The 13,949-nt window shown below is 45.2% G+C and overlaps 2 protein-coding genes across 3 annotated transcripts in view; one reads left to right on the top strand and one right to left on the bottom strand.

Annotated features, from left to right (window-relative positions):
• Positions 1-23: 23 nt before the first annotated feature.
• Positions 24-5,941, top strand: MRPL33 (mitochondrial ribosomal protein L33). The gene is made up of 4 exons (XM_031594450.2): positions 24-138; positions 647-665; positions 3,294-3,400; positions 5,521-5,941. The coding sequence occupies exons 1-4, from the start codon at positions 117-119 to the stop codon at positions 5,568-5,570; spliced, it is 198 nt and encodes a 65-aa protein (XP_031450310.1). The 5' UTR covers positions 24-116; the 3' UTR covers positions 5,571-5,941.
• Positions 5,942-6,350: 409 nt separating this feature from the next.
• The window catches only part of RBKS (ribokinase), a 66,352-nt gene continuing 58,753 nt past the window's right edge, over positions 6,351-13,949 (bottom strand). For both annotated transcript variants that reach the window (XM_031594440.2, XM_090135186.1), the window contains one exon: positions 6,351-7,054. In XM_031594440.2, the coding sequence (XP_031450300.2) occupies positions 6,881-7,054 (174 nt within the window). In that variant the 3' untranslated portion in view covers positions 6,351-6,880. The remainder of the gene's footprint in view (positions 7,055-13,949) is intronic.

Here is a 13,949-nt window from a genome sequence, read left to right as displayed (position 1 = left end):
CGCCTGGCGGACACGCAACGGCCGCGCCCCCTCCCCCGCGGCCCGGAAGCACTTCCGCCAGCCCGGCCGGAAGTGACAGGGGCGGGGCTCGGCGGCGGCCGCGCGGCGGCGGCGTTATGTTCCTCACGGCGGCGGCTCGTGAGTGGCGCGGGGCGGGGAGCGGCGGAGGGCGAGGGCTGGGGCGGGGCGGGGCGCCGGCAAGACGCGAGCTCGGGTCCGAGCGCGGGCTGTCAGCGTCGCGACCTTCCCTTCGGCGCCGGGCCCGAGCCGCTCAGCCGGCCCCGCGGCGGGACTGCGGCTCCCAGCGGGCCGTTGTGCCGCCCGCTCCCGGCGTGCCCCGCGCGGCCGCCTGCCGGGCCGCGACGGAGGGTGCGAGGCCGGGCGAGCTGTGAGGCGGAAGTCCGTAACGCTGGGCGCTGCGTTATACACACAGCGTAGTACGGTAGTGAAAGAGAGCCGGCGGCAGGCAGCTCGTGTACTCGTTTTAATCCCGTGACAGTAAATCTCTTGGCACGCTCTCTGGGGCGATGAGGGCACCAGGCAGTGGACAACTCTGGTCTCTGTGTGTTGCATTTGAAGGAAATGAGATTAAATGATATTTGTTTTCTTTTTCTTCCCCCCACTTCTTCGTGCTGCAAAATAACAGTGGCCAAGAGCAAATCTAAGTAAGTGACATTTTATTTACCATCCGATAATTCTTGCTACCGCTCTCTATCAAGCGACTTAGCAAAATATTGCACCCATCTAGAATCTTCTAATGCATGTGAAAGAATTGTAGACTTCAAGTCTAGCTAGTGCCCTTTCTGCCCTTCAGCATGTGTGCCCTTCTCACGGGTGAGTACAGAGTGCTGTGAAAAAAGCCACTTAGGTTTCAAAATTGCAGCAGAGGTAGGTTTTGTTCTATGTGCCTTCACTGAGCTGAGCACCCGGAGTGCCCTGTGTGCAGGGGATCCACACCTCCATGCCTTATGCTTTATGGAGAAGCTATAAATCGTCACACAGCCTTCCTCTTTTTGACCTTTCACACTTTTTCAGCTGAGGACAAGCTGAAGTGCAGCGCGGATCTTCATGTTTGTATGCTAGACTTGAGACGGTGCTCTGAGCCTCTCCCAGGCTGGATGCAGAAGGTTTCCCTGCTGTACTGCATTCGTATGTTGGCTTGTGAGCAGTTGACAGGGCAGTCAGTGCTGTGGGCAGCCCGGTCTAGTAGTTGGCGACCCTGCATATAGCAGGGGGGTTGAAACAAGATGATCATTGTGGTCCTTTTCAACCCAGGTCATTCTATGATTTGCTCTGTAGTTCAGCTGAGGAGAGATGTTAGTGGGTTCTGGGAGACCATTAACCACAGCCCTTTGGCCTAAACAAAAAGCTGATGGGTTAGAGGGGAAGGAATATATACTTTTCTGCACGCTAGTGGTTTACACTGTAGGTGTAAGGAGACAGGAGCACATGGAGAAAATGACTTGCATCCGAAAGGCTACTTACCAGGAATTTAACTTAACAAACCAAGGGTTTAAACTGAACCAGTTTGTAGCAATACATTCTTGCCTTATTCTCTGAAGCTCCATTCTGTGCAAGTATTCAGTATTGCACGGCCTGAAAAACTATAATATGTTAAATTTCTTTTCTTTTTCTTTTTCTTTCTTTTTTTTTTTTTTTAAAAGGGTCAGCCCCTAAAAGAGCCACTTGCTATGTTCGGAGAGATTCTTCCATTACAGAATTTCAGAGTGTTTTCTTGAGATAACAAATGATATCAGTAGTGATTTGTTTGCCCCATTCTTTGTGTTGTCTTGCATACACATAAGGAACATCTTGTCTCCTTACAGTACTTGTACATTCATGCTCCCTGTTTTAATCTCCACATCCTGGTGGCATTCCACTGTTCTTTTCTGCCTGTGCTCCTGGTCACATCTCTTCTTTGGGCAGTAAGTCTTATGAAGTGAGGTGTATTGTTCAGAAAGGACTTGGCCTCAAATATGTGGTGCGAAAGAGTTTCAACACGTGGTCATCCTGATACCACTGTTTCCCCCAGAAAGGGGAAACTCTGCACACAGGTTTTGAGGAAGTGGGTGAGGAAGAAGGGAAGGAGGCTGTGTGGTTCCTGGGGCTACACATCATAGCTTCAGTGGTGTGCAGAAGAGGGCATTCACTGGGGATAGTCCCTAGGTGATGTTCACTTGATGTGAGGGAATCCACTGTTTTTCTGTTTATTTTTAAACCCCAGTAAATTAAATTGCAAACGTGGAAAGGGATAGCTGAGGAGAGAGGACAGTGGTCTGAGCTGCACAAGTGAGGAAGGATGGGTGTCTCTCCAGAGTTAATTTTGACAAAACATTTGGTACTGGAAGCAGAAAGATCCAGAAAAGTGAACTGAGTGCCCATGCACAGAGCTGTATTCATCCCTTTACTGCAGTGGAAGATGAAGACATAATTTACAGACCAGTTAAAGGCTTTGGCCTTCCTTTTGAAATGCAGAAGATGCCCTCTGTTTCAGGGAAGTCTTGGAATGCTGCCAGGGTGAAGGCCTGGGGCTGCTTTCTCAGCCCCGTCTGCCCTGCTGCCAGGAGCTGCCAGCCCACTCCATGCACATGGAGTCTTTCTGTAGGGAAAAGGGCTCCTGGTAGCTGAGTTGATGTCAAGTCCTGCTCCTTGGGAGAGAGGTGGAGGGTGCCAGGGGGCTCTGCTTCTCCTTTTTGCGTGCCTCTTGTTCCATTCTATCTCCTCAGTTCCTCTCTGCATGTGGAAGTGATAGTTTGAGGTACGGTGTTATCCACAATCTATCATCATCCTTCCTTTCTTGCCATTATCATTTAAGATACAGTGACTCAACTGTATGTTGTTGGTTTCTCTTCTCTTCTCTTCTCTTCTCTTCTCTTCTCTTCTCTTCTCTTCTCTTCTCTTCTCTTCTCTTCTCTTCTCTTCTCTTCTCTTCTCTTCTCTTCTCTTCTCTTCTCTTCTCTTCTCTTCTCTTCTCTTCTCTTCTCTTCTCTTCTCTTCTCTTTTCTCCCCTCACTCCTTATCCTGTTTGATGGAAGAGCTACTTCACTATGATCAGAACTACCCAGGAGTTCTATACTTAAACTTGATGGTAGAATTCAAGGTTTGTAGGGTAGCATAAAGTTAGCATATGGTTTTAAAGCTCCCATCCAAAATATCCATGAAGTTGGAATGAAATGCCTTAATGTGCCAGATTTCTTATCCAAAGAGTATTGTCATGACAGTGTCAGGAGAGACCATGGGGGGACTGCTGCTGTGTGCTGTGTATTGACATAGAGCTACCGCTGTGACTTCAGATACATCCTGGTGAGGATGAAAAGTGCAGCAGAGACTGGCTACTGTTTCAACGTCAGGAGACTCCGATTGCAGGAGAAGCTGGTCCTGCTGAGATACGATCCCATTGGTAAGCATCTGGCGTAGCAGTCTGCCTGCTTTGTATTAACAGCTCTGGCTGTCTGGGGTGAAAGGTTTGACTGTAGCAGGATTTTTCCAATCTAAGCAGAATGTGTCATAATACGTTTCATGTTCACATGACTGTACAGTTGCTGTTCTTCATGACATTCCAGTGGGAAGTAAACGTTATTCTCATTTTACAGATTGTGGCACTGAAACAAAGTCATGACTTGTCCAGCACATCAGAGTCTTTGACAGCCATGCCGCATGTCAGTGGCAAAACAAAGTGACACAGGAGTTCTTTCATTTTGTTTCTTTGTGTGGTTTGCTAGGCAGTTACCTCTAACATGCAGCATGCTTCAATAGAAATGTTCTGTTCAGCTGCCCTGGGTACTCCAGACAATAAATGTTGGCCACTTCCAAAATAGATTTTTTCTTTTAAAGAGATAAGCACAAGTTCTTTCTCCTCCATGAATGATACCACTCTCCAGATGACAATTTGTGGGTTCTTTTATGTTGCTCTGGTCCTTGTAGATTCTCCCAGTTTAAGGAGCTGATTTGGCAGGGCTTAGAACACTTCCAAGAAGCCTTTTACTCACCAGGTTTTTGAAAGGTGACAGAGCTCGAGCTTCTAGGGGAGCAAGCAGTCTGCAGCTAACGTTAAAATGATTAATTTGGGTAAACTCAGAAAGTAAACCAGACAGGGCTAGAAATGGCATGGGAAAGTTGATGCAAAAAAATATTGATTCAAGTCTGGAATAAACAATGTATCGAGTTTTTCTAAGTAAATGACGTAATTATGGCTGGTAGTTATGTGGTTCAGGCTTATTTTTTTTAACATAATTTTACATTTTTGTTGGATTATGAACCTTGTCATGCCCAGATCTAACAGACCAGGAGCTTAATGGCAAGTGAGAGAAACTAAGGGGAAGCAGTATGCACTCATCCAAGTACCTGTGCTGATGGAGGTTGTGGCTTTCCTGAATTTCATACCCAAGGAGGATAAGAGATTGCAGGGGCTATTCCTTGAATAAGAAAACTTCAAGTTAGCATTCTCTTTCCTACTTCTGAACATTGTGCAAAATGAACCTCCAGAAACTTTGCAACTTGCAAAACTGTGGGAAGATTGGAGAGCTCAGGCAAAGTAGTGCTTGTTTTGCAGAACGTGTAGTACGTTGCTGAAGGAAGAAATTGGAAGTAATTAAGAAAAAAAGCTCTGCTCTTTGTAGTCTGTAGTAGAGCACAAGTGAGAAATTGATGTGAGAAAGTGCTTGCATGTGTGAAGGGAAGCAAATTGGAGTCTAGATAACAACTCACATCAGGAATATGTTAGGAAGCATTTTCACTTGGCATGCATTATCACCTTATGTTTTGTTCTTCTCAGGAACCTGGGACCTCCAGAGAACGAAGGTTTTAGTGAAGTAGTGGTGGTAGTGCCCAAGTTTCACTACCTCATAAGTGCCACAACAGAATGTGTTACTAAGTTGGAGTATTTCTTAAAGCGAAACTTTTATGCGGAAGAAGTGATTCTGTTACTGGGTGGATTGTCCTCGCATTGCTTTCAAAGGCATGAATATAATGAAATGTAATCAGAAGAATGGTGCTTTTCAAATGGCATTGTAGAGCTTTGTTCAGATTCTCTTTTAGTCGTGCATCCGCTGTGCTTAATGTGTAGCTGAACTGTCTTTGCTAAGGTCCACATCAGGTGTTGGAGGCAGGCTCCAATTCGCTTGTCAGTCGATGTGTGAGCATGACTAGATGCTGCTTGTCAGCTGTAGTTATTTGGGCTCTGAAGCCGGAGAGTAATAGAAAGCAGTAAAGAACCTATTTTTGTCCCTACATCAAACAGCTGTGACTCAGAATAGTCACACAGAGCAGCTGCTGAATGTTTTCAGCCGCTTAAATCCTGATACTTATTTTCACAGAGGTAAAACGGACCTCTTGGGAGCTAAAAATGACATGCGGTAAAGCAAAAGCACTACTAAACCTCATCAAGAGTTGATTAACAGCAGCACTGTGCCAGTCACAGTTCATTTAAGCAGGGAAGCCGGCCAGGAGAAAGGGATGTAGGCCTGTTGAGTTGGATCTTAACACTTCAGGGTTCTTAATAGATTCTTTTTTTCTCTGTAGCAAAACAACGTGTCCTCTTCACAGAGAAGAGAAAAATCCGCTCTCTCTGAACAATGAGTGGACTTGATTTATGCAGGAGGAGAGGATGGTTCGGGAGGAGGACAGGGTGAATGCTGATTCAGAAATCCTGCACCATGGGCTGAAAAGAGAGGAAATGACCTGGGATCACCGTCTCCTGTGATTTGAAGGCCATTGTGAAGAAAACAATGTAGAGAGAGAAAATTATTAATGTCTGAACATAGATCATCACAGTAACATTTATTTATCTTTTGAGTTATTTTTACAGTACTCAATTGAAAAAAAAAAATAAATGGCAGATCCCATTGTCTGTGTTTTCCATTGTGAAAGAGGCTGTAATCTTCAAAGGAACTATTGTTTTAAAAGGCAATAAAAATTAACATTTTCCACAGCGGGAATTCAATGGCAGGATTGCAAGTTTTTCTAACCTACCAGCCACAGAATCAACAGTAGTGACCACGAAGTGGTGGCATTCATAGGAGTAGCAGCACTGCAGCAGCTCCTTCCTAGGTTAGGAAGCAGCAGTGGGCAGCAGGTGGGATAAGACACTCTTTTGGATAAGCTGTGACCATGGCTAATAGGGCGATACTATTCCAAGTCAGGTAAGTAGGCCAGGGCTTTAACTTGGGGTTTTTGTCAAGCATGAAGAAAGTAGATTATCACATCAGTCCTCTGGTTTGTTCTCTGACGATTTTGTTGGAGGGTTTTCTCCTTTAGCTGTCTCAAGCAGGCTTTACAGTAGTATGGCTACAGATGTGTATCAGAGTTGGGCTCAGTAGCATTGTCAGCTCCTCTCCACTGTGAGGGCAGCTCCCGTCCGAGGCATGCAGGAAGGGTTGTCAGAGCTCAGTACCCAGAGCTGTGTGATGAGCTGCAGGCTGGGGAGGAGCTGAGCCCCGGGCATTCAGTGAGCCACATGCTGATGAACACTGACCTCACTGCTTGCAACTGAGAACTGAAGTCACAATCTCAAAGCTTCATTTCCTGGCGTCACATATCAGAAGGTCTGATTAAAATCAAGTCGAAATGTACCAAGAGTGCAGTACCCTCCTGATGCGTTGCTGTGAACTTTGTATGCATTCCATGTAGTATAGTAGGTTGGATGGGATGGCAGTAGCCCAGGGGTTATGTGTGGGGCTGGACAGACCTCCTGTGCTGTGTTTGAAAGATAACCACCCCAGTCCCATCTTTACTATTGCAGAACAGGAACTAATAGGATTTTCAAATAAGCAAAGAGACTTTCCCGGTCTTTCCAGTCAGCGGAGGGGAACGTCTGTGCAGTGAGGAGAATAATGCTGTCTGGGATAAGATAAAATCAGTACATTGAGCTAGACAATATCAATTAGAAAAGGTCCTGAGGCAAGTCCTTCCTGTAAGGATATGAAGATTGTGTCCCTGATGCTTGGACACTCACTGATGCAATGTAGTTAGACTTCCTGACCATTTCCTCCATGGGCAGCTCGGGATAGTAAGCCAGGTAGAAAGCCAGTGCTCCCACAAAACTGTCTCCAGCTCCCTAGAATAAAACAATAAACAAGTTTGAGCGTGCTCACAGGGAAACAATTCACACACATTTACTGGAAAGACAACAGTTGTAGCACTGACTGCAGGAGTCAGGAAATCATACACGAGTTGAGTTCAATTCACTTTTCTATGCATAGGAAATGCTGCAATTCTAAACTAATACCACACTCCAAACCCAATGTTTTTATCGAGGTATGTGCTATAATATGGTTTAAAGAAAAGAAAGGCAAGTGTGCTACAACTCAGCAGAAGTGCTGCTATAAACACTGCTTTTGAAACTTCCTGTTGTTGGAATGTTGATTCTGATTTCTCAACCTGAATGTTTCATTAAAGCTATTTTTTTGTTATTTAACTTCTGTTCTTCATAAAGGGCAGTGGTAGAAGAGACAGAGAAAAGGGAAAAAAAAAAAGCCATGTGGCTTGTGGTGTCTATAAATTTCCTAGTTGCAGAACGATACAGTTTGACGCCTCCAGACTTTAGCTGTTTTTCATTAAGAAGCTCCCACTGGCAAAGGTCTGTGCTGTGTCTTATCGTGTAAACCAATCTTATTCCTGGGGTGCGCTTTGCCACCTGTGCTGAGTCACCCTGGGCTCTGGCAGCTCTTCAGCTGTCCCCAGGTCTTTGTTGAGAGCTGCTGCTCGTTCTGCTCTGACCAACGGGGAATGACAACTGTTTGCCTCCCGAATGCTTTTTAACAAAAATTCTTGTTTTGTTCTGTAGTGTTTTGAACAACTGGCAAGATGAATCACTTTTAACTTTATTTGCACATGTCATTCCAGTGTCCCTTCCTCCTCCTGAAGCACACCCTTCCATCCCCCAAAGCTGGCCTGATTTCTGAGGCCACATTGATAACAGCTTTTGGTGGTATGAAGCTGCTCTCAGGTCTCTTTGCTTAAATCATGCTATTAGCAAAGCGTTGTACTGTACATGCTGGTACTGTCTTATTTGAGGACCAGCATAAGGATTGTCTCCCCTGGGGGTTTGCTGCTTAGTTCTAATAAACCCTTCTGAGGACACAGAGGGCTGCCAGAGTCATGGGACGGGAGCAGAGGGCCTGGAAAAAGGCAATTAAGATAGCTGAGCAAAACTTCTAACTGGAAATTACAGATAGAAAGTAATTTTCCAATTTTCATTTCTAGTGGTTCTCACTATTAAGCTTATGCTTACCGTGGAATCAGCTGCACGTAATATCGTTCTCCACAAAAAATACCATTTCCACAGCAATCTGTTAGAAGCAGCTGCTGGGGCAGAGCAGCACGGCAGTTGCAGGGGAGCCCTGACGTAGGTGAGCACAGGTACGGGTTGCCCATGCCTGTGCCATGCCGCTCTCTGCTTGCCCGTGCCTGTGCAGCAGTTGTTTGTGCTGTTCCAGCCAGGAAACTCCCTGTTTAACGCCCTCCTGGCCTGAATTCTGCCCTCGCCTTTGCAGTGGGGCACAATGCAGGGTGTCGCCTGGCAAATGGCACCTTGCTTACTGCAGCATGCAGCTGTGGCAGCAGCTGTTTCAACAGTTCTGTATTGCTGAACAGACCGGGGGCCAGGGAGGGTTTTTATCAAGGTCTGCGAGGCCTTTGTCTCAGCCCTGCTGCTCACAGCGCTCCCACAATGCCAGGTGGAGCAGTAACAGGTGACTGCTAGTTAAGCATTGCCAGTATCTTTTGTCTGATACATAATACAGAAATCTCTGGCCCATCCCAGAGTTTATAATCTAATCAGCACATGATTAATTATTAAAGGTATTTTGGCACCTCTGTTACAGACAGAAGGTTTGTATTATTATATATTATATATATATAATATTATATAATATTTCTACAAGCAGATCTGTTGTGCTGCAGTGCTCACAGGAAGCCCTTGTCATTGTTACATGAAATATTTCTCATATTGAGAAATATTTCTCTATATTCAAAGTTGATCACTTTATAATGTAAGTGGCCAGATAATAATTTTAATGAGGAGCACTCAGTGTATCTGGTATCAAATGGCATAAACTCTATGTGGCAGTGGCACAGGATGGAGCATTGTATTTCTGATCATTATTATTAGTGGAGATAACAAAATACCAGCCCCCAAAAAAGAATAATTGCAAGAATAATGACTTTGAAAATGACTGGTAAGATGCATTTATTCTGCTCACTGACAAAACACAAACACGGGATCTGTAATGTTTTACATTCCTCAGTATTTGTATTCCAGGAACCCTAATACATTGCAGACTTTGAGATAATCCTCATACCCTCGAGTGCCAGGAGTCAATTCATTCCATTATTATAAAAATATAACTTACTTGACCTTTTTGTAAAGCACGGGATGCCAGTTTGCATGTAATAAAATAAATAACTAGATCATAAAATCAGGCTGATACTGTATGTCCAGTTCTAAAATGCAAATGCTATGGTCTCCACTAAGTGCTACGGTTTTGCAGCAGTTTTTAAAACCTATTTATATTCTGAGCCACAAGTCTGGAAGGCCCTTGTTTTCCTGTGTGTCTGAAAAAGGGCATTTTTGTTTATTACAATCCAGCACTGACTGAGATTCTGTGCCTCTAGAGAAGAGAAAACCCACGAAAACACTTCTATTTATACCTTAGCTTTTGTTAGTCCTGATTTGTCAGAAGCTGGTTCACAACTTTAGTGTAACTATTTTTATACGATGCTACCCTGAGAAGCTTTTTATAGAAATTGCTTTGTAAGTGGAAACTATATTGTTCAACAGTACTTCCAGCAAGTAAAGCATTTTTCAATCAGTCGTGCCCAGAATAATAGGATGCATTTCACTTCTACAATAAGATGACTTGTTCACCAAAAATATTTGGAGGCCGAGGTGCAATAGCTGCAGTTCCCAGTGTTGCCACAGTTGCGCTGCCTTTGTGCTGGATGACCCTGTGATCGCCCCTCACCCTCCTACCCTGCCCTTTTGGGGAAGAGTAATGGCAGCAATGCAGGAATTGTCACAGCTGTTGGCTCCTGAAGCCCTGACCTTGTTCTGAGCCCCAGAAAACCTTCCTCGGGTGGTTTTCAAGAAGTCGCAGTCAGGTACACCCTACATATATGCCATCACTTGTACGAATAGGCTGCCAAATCCTAAAAGGGACAGTGTGTTGTACAGCAAAGCAACAGGCTTGCCTGTAACTCAAAACTCTTCATTCAGTGAATAAATCAACAGCAAAGGCTGTAAAGAACTGCACTCTATCATAGGATCAACTATCTGGCTTGTAACAAAGCTTATGGTTTCCTAGGAGCATTCACAGCAGTGCACAAACCAGTGCAGCCCAACTATTACACTGATTTAGTGCAGCCTAACTACACAGCCATACAGAGATGCCCAGCTCTGTTGAAGGCCTTGGAGAATTCCTGTCTTACTTATATCACTCCGCAACACTGCAACACTGGATTATGCTGTGAGTGTTACCCTTCTGTGTCACATCTACTCAGCACTCCTTAAGGGGTGCACCACTGCCTGCCCTGCAGCCGAACGACAGACGTAACACAAAGATACCATCAGGAAAGTCCCACACATCTCTAAAACTTAAAGAATTTGAAAATTGCAAAGAGCTTTTCCACTAACACAGTTATTCCTCTACCTATGCGTGGAGTTTTGAGCTGGAACAAAAAGATAAAAAGTCCTTAAAATGGAACTACTACGTTTTGCAATTAAAAAAACAACAACAACAAACGAGCTTGAAACAAACAGCAGGGCTCCCCTTTTTAGATCTTCTGCTGTAGTGGTACAGATTGAGCTCAGCAAAGCTGCTTGTGTTGAAGTGAAAGGAGAAGTATGAGAAGCAGACTGTGCCTCAGACTTGTAGGGTCTGGATCCACGACCGTGTTACTGTGCTTAATCTGTGTGCTGGTAACTGAGCATTTCTGCAGTCTTGTCAGGAAGACGAGATTGAATATGTTACCCTGAGCCAAAGAAGAAGACAGTGAGCCAATCCCTGGCAGTGCTGCTGGCCCCTTCCTCTCTTCCTGCCCTCCCAGATGCACACTGACACCAGCTGATGTGGCCTGTGCCCTCTCCCGACCATGTCATGGGGAATGGCTGTGCCACCCCTCACTGTACCCCCCTTCCCATTAGCCATGTGCAGAACGGCTGCGATCAGCCACTGCTTCGAAGTCACAGGAGGTGTGAGCTAACACATTTTAACTGGCATTCACTGTAGGTTGACAGTGCACTCTTAATTCCAGTGATTCAGCCTGCAGTTTCAGAGCAGGCCTAAGCCAAGCCACATTTTTGCTGTTGCTGAAAGGCTCTGTCTCCGCTCATGTTTTTATCCTTGCCTACATCAGACGTAGCCTCAGTGCAGCCAGGCAGTGAGGCAGGCCATTCCCCCCCACTCTGTTGTGAACTGGGTCAGCCAGCGCTGACTGGGAAGCATTAGTTTGCACCCAGCCCAGCAAGCCGCCACACTACCACATTACAGCCAATGCAAAAGAGAAGGAGGTGAGAAACACTCTCAGCAGCCGCCTGATCTTGGATCAGCTCAAGCCAACTGTGAAACCTCACCCTCGGTCAACACAAAGCAATTCATTAACTCAGTTGTGTATCCAAGTCCTAGAGCTCTGGCTCCCCGTCCAAGCAGGGAAAGAAAGCTGCCTGGCCCGCTCCCTGCTGTACCCCGTGGGCTCAGACTGAGCACTGAGGAACGACCCTGCTTCCCTTCTGTATAATTTCCAGACCCTGTTCTGGGAAGCTGTGGGAAGGAGCAATCTCTGCCTTTCTTGCATTTATATTGCATTGTACTTGCATAGCCATTGCACAGGGAAAATTTCTCCCTCACTTACTCAAGCAGAGCAATGGCAGCAGGCCATCTAGTCCTTCACATGCCTTCAGACCTCTGAGGTAACTGAACGGCACCCACTGGAGGCTATCAGTTGGGAAATATCAAAACCAAAGCACACCACACAGTGCTCCACATCAGCTGTCAGGAATTTTTACCCACTTCCTGACAGATTTCCTGATGGTTCATTAACAGTGATTAATCAGCCTGACCGTTAACCCCCTGCATTCCTGAGAGATTAATCTTGATACAAGGCCTCCTGCATATATTTTCTTTCCTTTCTGTTACATCCTACATTTAGTTACTCGCTGTTGCTAAAAAGATCAGAGACAAGCATTACAGATGCATGAATTCCTCTGGAAAGTTATCTGGTTTGTGGTGAGTGTTGGAAATAAAACATCCAACGTTCACAACTCTGTGGTTTTTAATTTATTTGTCATCTAAAAAGCAGAGCTGAAGGTATCTAGAGATCTAGTAATATCAGACAGTCCTGCTTGACATGTTCAGAGGCCCCATACAGCATCTGTTCTGAAGGTGAGTAATATGGCTTGCATTTCTCATGACATAAAATGAACTGAAGTTAAGATCAAGATTTTAGGGACACCCACCTGGACACACCTGTGGGCTGAACTCTGAGGTCCGGATCTTGTAAGGGCTGCAATGGGAGTCTCATGATCCTGAGAAAATGAGGCACGGTTTGGGAACCCCAAAACTGAGGTATACAGAATTACTAAGCAGACCTGCTCAAGTTGCCCAAAGCTCTGCTAGGTGCTCAGACAGGATGGGAACAGAGGAGCTCCTGCCTTGCAGAGAAGTACTGCAAGGTATCCCAGCACATCACTCAGCACTGGGAAGAAAATTATTCGGTGTCACACGCTACCTCCAGAAAGCCAACAAAGTGTTCACCCGCAGGGAACACTCTGTTTTCTGAATCATCAAAACAATTCAGCATGATGATGCTCATATAAACTCCTTTCAGCTCCGGATAGCATTGATGGGAGGTGACAAATTCCATCGCTACCAAATGGAGTAAGCACACTGAAGCAGGAACCCACGCACACTCATGACAATAGCAGACCCTGTGAGATTCCCATCAACCAAACGATTCACCACTACTATCATTCCAGCACCTGAGTGATACAGATATTTTGAAAATGAATGTTTCAATTTAGGATACACTTCGGTGTAAATTTGCATTTTAAACTTCCATTAGCTTTTTGTCTTGGTACCTGGTTCTTCCTTGTTCTCACACTTGAGCTACGATCTGTGACCTCCTTTCATTTGAACTAAAAGTTTATACCTATCAGAGAAACTCAAGAACAGCAGAGGAAATACTCCATAAGTGTTTTTTTTTCTTTTTCTCGAATACATATAGGAAATATAGGAAACTTATGACATATAAAACACACTATTGGAAAACTCTTATTACACTTCAGCTCAATCCAAATCTCTCCAGCGGCACTGTTGCAGAGAACAGCTTATATACCAAGATGTGTCAACACCAGGGATGCACGCAGACATTGCTGCTAACGGAGATAAACCACTACTTTCAGCTGAACATGCTACAGGAGCTGCAGATACTTTTCCCAGAGTTTGAGCTTGGATGGAATCAAAGAGTTGTGGTTGAAGCTCAGCACTAAATATAGCAGCTTCTCAGGATGAAGGTTGATTTGTACTCCTCAGACTGGTTTATCAAGCCCCAACAACACACAGCTACTCTCCTACCCTAATCACAAGCTCCACTTTTATCACTTCCTTGAGAAGTACTTCACTCCATTATTCACGTCACACTCATGCCAACTTGCAATTTCTCCCTGACAAAGCTCAAACTTGGGTGCTAATTCACAAATTTAATGTAATGAACAAATGAAATTAGAGCCCGAGCCCTGCCCAGAATACATTCTGATAGTATACTGCAAATACTGGCAGTGGGTTTCCCCACTGAGCTCCCCAGCCAGGAGAGAATTGGCCAAATTGTGCGCAGCTGTGTTACCCAGTGTCACGTCAGGGGCTGACCTAGCTCCAGGACCCCACCACTTAACAGCCAGGGGGAAACCTTGCAGGGCAATTTCACTAGCCACATGAGCTTTTTCTTCTCTCAAACTG

Source organism: Phasianus colchicus, chromosome 2, assembly GCF_987193195.1.
Source record: "Phasianus colchicus chromosome 2, bPhaCol1.hap1.1, whole genome shotgun sequence".
Taxonomy (NCBI): Eukaryota; Metazoa; Chordata; class Aves; order Galliformes; family Phasianidae; genus Phasianus; species Phasianus colchicus.
The sequence above is the reverse complement of the archived record's forward strand: the minus strand, read 5'-3'. Positions and strand labels throughout refer to the sequence as shown.

Excerpts from the sequence above, each read along its gene's own strand:
- MRPL33 (XM_031594450.2), top strand. The coding sequence starts at position 117 with ATGTTCCTCACGGCGGCGGCTC. Across the intron at positions 3,401-5,520 it reads GCTGAGATACGATCCCATTG|CAAAACAACGTGTCCTCTTC; the intron begins GTAAGCATCTGG and ends TTTTCTCTGTAG.